The sequence below is a fragment of the Condylura cristata genome, unplaced genomic scaffold (genome assembly GCF_000260355.1).
Source record: "Condylura cristata isolate star-nosed mole 26May11 unplaced genomic scaffold, ConCri1.0 scaffold00020, whole genome shotgun sequence".
NCBI lineage: Eukaryota > Metazoa > Chordata > Mammalia > Eulipotyphla > Talpidae > Condylura > Condylura cristata.
This window is the reverse complement of record NW_004567121.1, coordinates 15,415,702-15,417,925: the sequence shown is the minus strand read 5'-3', so window position 1 is coordinate 15,417,925 and position 2,224 is coordinate 15,415,702. Positions and strand designations below refer to the sequence as shown.

The following is a 2,224-nucleotide window of genomic DNA, read 5'->3' as shown; positions in this document are numbered from 1 at the left end:
CCTCCCCCCTCTCCTCTCCCTCCTCCTGGTCCTCAACGCCCCTCTCCTCCTCTTCCTCCCCTCTCTCTACCTCTCCCTGAATTTTCTCCTCTCCTCTCAGGTCAGTCCATGGTATTCCGCTCCCCCCTAGACCTCTATTCCTCCCACTTCTTGTTGCCAAACTTCGCGGATTCTCACCACCGCACCCTACTTCTGGCGAGTAGCGGCGGCGGGAGCCGTGCGGGCGGCGGCGGCGGCGGCAGCGGCGGCGGCTCCAGGGCCCCCCCGGAAGAGTTGTCCATGTTCCAGCTGCCCACCCTCAACTTCTCGCCGGAGCAGGTGGCCAGCGTCTGCGAGACGCTGGAGGAGACGGGCGACATCGAGCGGCTGGGCCGCTTCCTCTGGTCGCTGCCGGTGGCCCCCGGGGCGTGCGAGGCCATCAACAAGCACGAGTCGATCCTGCGCGCGCGCGCCGTGGTTGCCTTCCACACGGGCAACTTCCGCGACCTTTACCACATCCTGGAGAACCACAAGTTCACCAAGGAGTCTCACGGCAAGCTGCAGGCCATGTGGCTCGAGGCGCACTACCAGGAGGCAGAAAAGCTGCGGGGCCGCCCGCTCGGCCCGGTGGACAAGTACCGCGTGCGCAAGAAGTTCCCGCTGCCGCGCACCATCTGGGACGGCGAGCAGAAGACGCATTGCTTCAAGGAGCGGACTCGGAGCCTGCTGCGGGAGTGGTACCTGCAGGACCCCTACCCCAACCCCAGCAAGAAACGCGAACTGGCGCAGGCCACCGGCCTCACTCCCACACAAGTAGGCAACTGGTTTAAGAACCGGAGGCAGCGCGACCGCGCCGCGGCGGCCAAGAACAGGTCAGTGGCGGGCAGTCGCCCTGAGGGTCGCGTCCAGGGCCTGCGAGGGGGAGAGGGCTTGAAATGGGCGCGGGCGAGGCGCCGTGGGAGCGGCTGCTGAGCGCCAAGAAGCCACCGGCCCTGGGCCGGTGGGAGAAAGTTTCCGCTCGTCCTGGCGCACGGACTAGGGGCGGGCTGTGGGTTTCTTGGTTGCTTTGCGGCGAGGGGCTTCCGTCAGGGCGGAGAGTGTGCGCCTGAGGTCCCGAGTGGCGGCAGCCAATGGTCTCGGGCCCTGGGAACATCAGCCCTGAGCGGCAGCAGCCGCGCCGCCTGCTCAGCGGGGTCCCCAGCGCTGCCCTCCCCTGGAGCCTACAGTTAGGGGAGGAAGGAAAGCACTCCTTGCTTTCTGGTTCTTATTGCCATTGCAAAACTCCAGGAAGGAGTCCACGAATGTCAGGGTGAGGAAACCCAACCTGGGTCCCTGCCAGGAAGGGGAAAAAGCCAATGACTATGGTGCAGCGCAGTGGGCCTTCTTCGTTCGGCACTGCAAGCTGCTTAACCCGAGCAGGAGAGCCAGGCTAGGAGTGCAGAGGCTGTGTGTGTGTGCGTCTGTGTGCACCCTGCTTGCTTTCCTGCCCCAGCCAAGGAGCATCCCTTTGGTACACTAAACTGGGAAGCCACAGCAGCAGCAACAGCAGCAGCAACTTCACTGCCAGCAAGTTAGCTACAAAGTCACAAAGTTGTACTGGGCGAAGCCAGTCAGCAGAGCTGGATTCTCGGAGAAGCAGAGAGAAAATAATTAGAGGGAAAGTGGGGGAACGGGAAGAAATGGGGAAGAAGGGGGTGCTGGAGGAAGTTGGGCAAAAGGCCTGACAAGGAGCCTGGTACACAGCCCTGGAAGGCTCTGGGCCTGGAGCACCTTAGGGTTCAGGTTCCGGAGCTGAAGGCTGAGTGTGAGTTCCTGGGCTGAGTGTGTTTGGGTTCAGGTCACGCAGGCCTCAGACCTCAGCCCCCTCACACTTGCCTCTGGAGCCAAGCTTTCGCCTGATGAGGGGAGAGCCATGGGCCAGGGGAAGGTATTCTTGTGGGGAAAACTCTTGAGTCCTCGGTTGGGGCATTCCCCCGGTCAGGGATGGGGTAGCCTGAAAGTGCTCTGAGCCCCTCTCCCTTTGCCTTCTACTTCCCCCTTCTCTCTCCCTCTTCTTTTCCTACTTTTTTGCTCCCAGACTTCTGATTTTCCTTTCCCCGTTCCTGCGCTCTGCTCTGGGATCCAGAGAGCAAAGCAGGCGGGTCCTACCCGGGAGAGGTAGGCGTGAGCCACCCGCCGCCGCCGCCGTTCTGGGTGTGCGTTTGGCGGAGCTGGAAGTGGAGGCATAAGGGCACCGGCCGCCCCT

The 2,224-nt window shown here is 62.9% G+C and overlaps 1 protein-coding gene across 1 annotated transcript in view; it reads left to right on the top strand.

Moving 5' to 3' along the window:
• SIX3 (SIX homeobox 3) overlaps window positions 1-2,224 on the top strand; it is a 3,406-nt gene that overhangs the window by 232 nt on the left and 950 nt on the right. Inside the window, exon 2 of the mRNA XM_004686237.2 lies at window positions 194-851. Coding sequence (XP_004686294.1) covers window positions 194-851 — 658 coding nt within the window. The remainder of the gene's footprint in view (window positions 1-193; window positions 852-2,224) is intronic.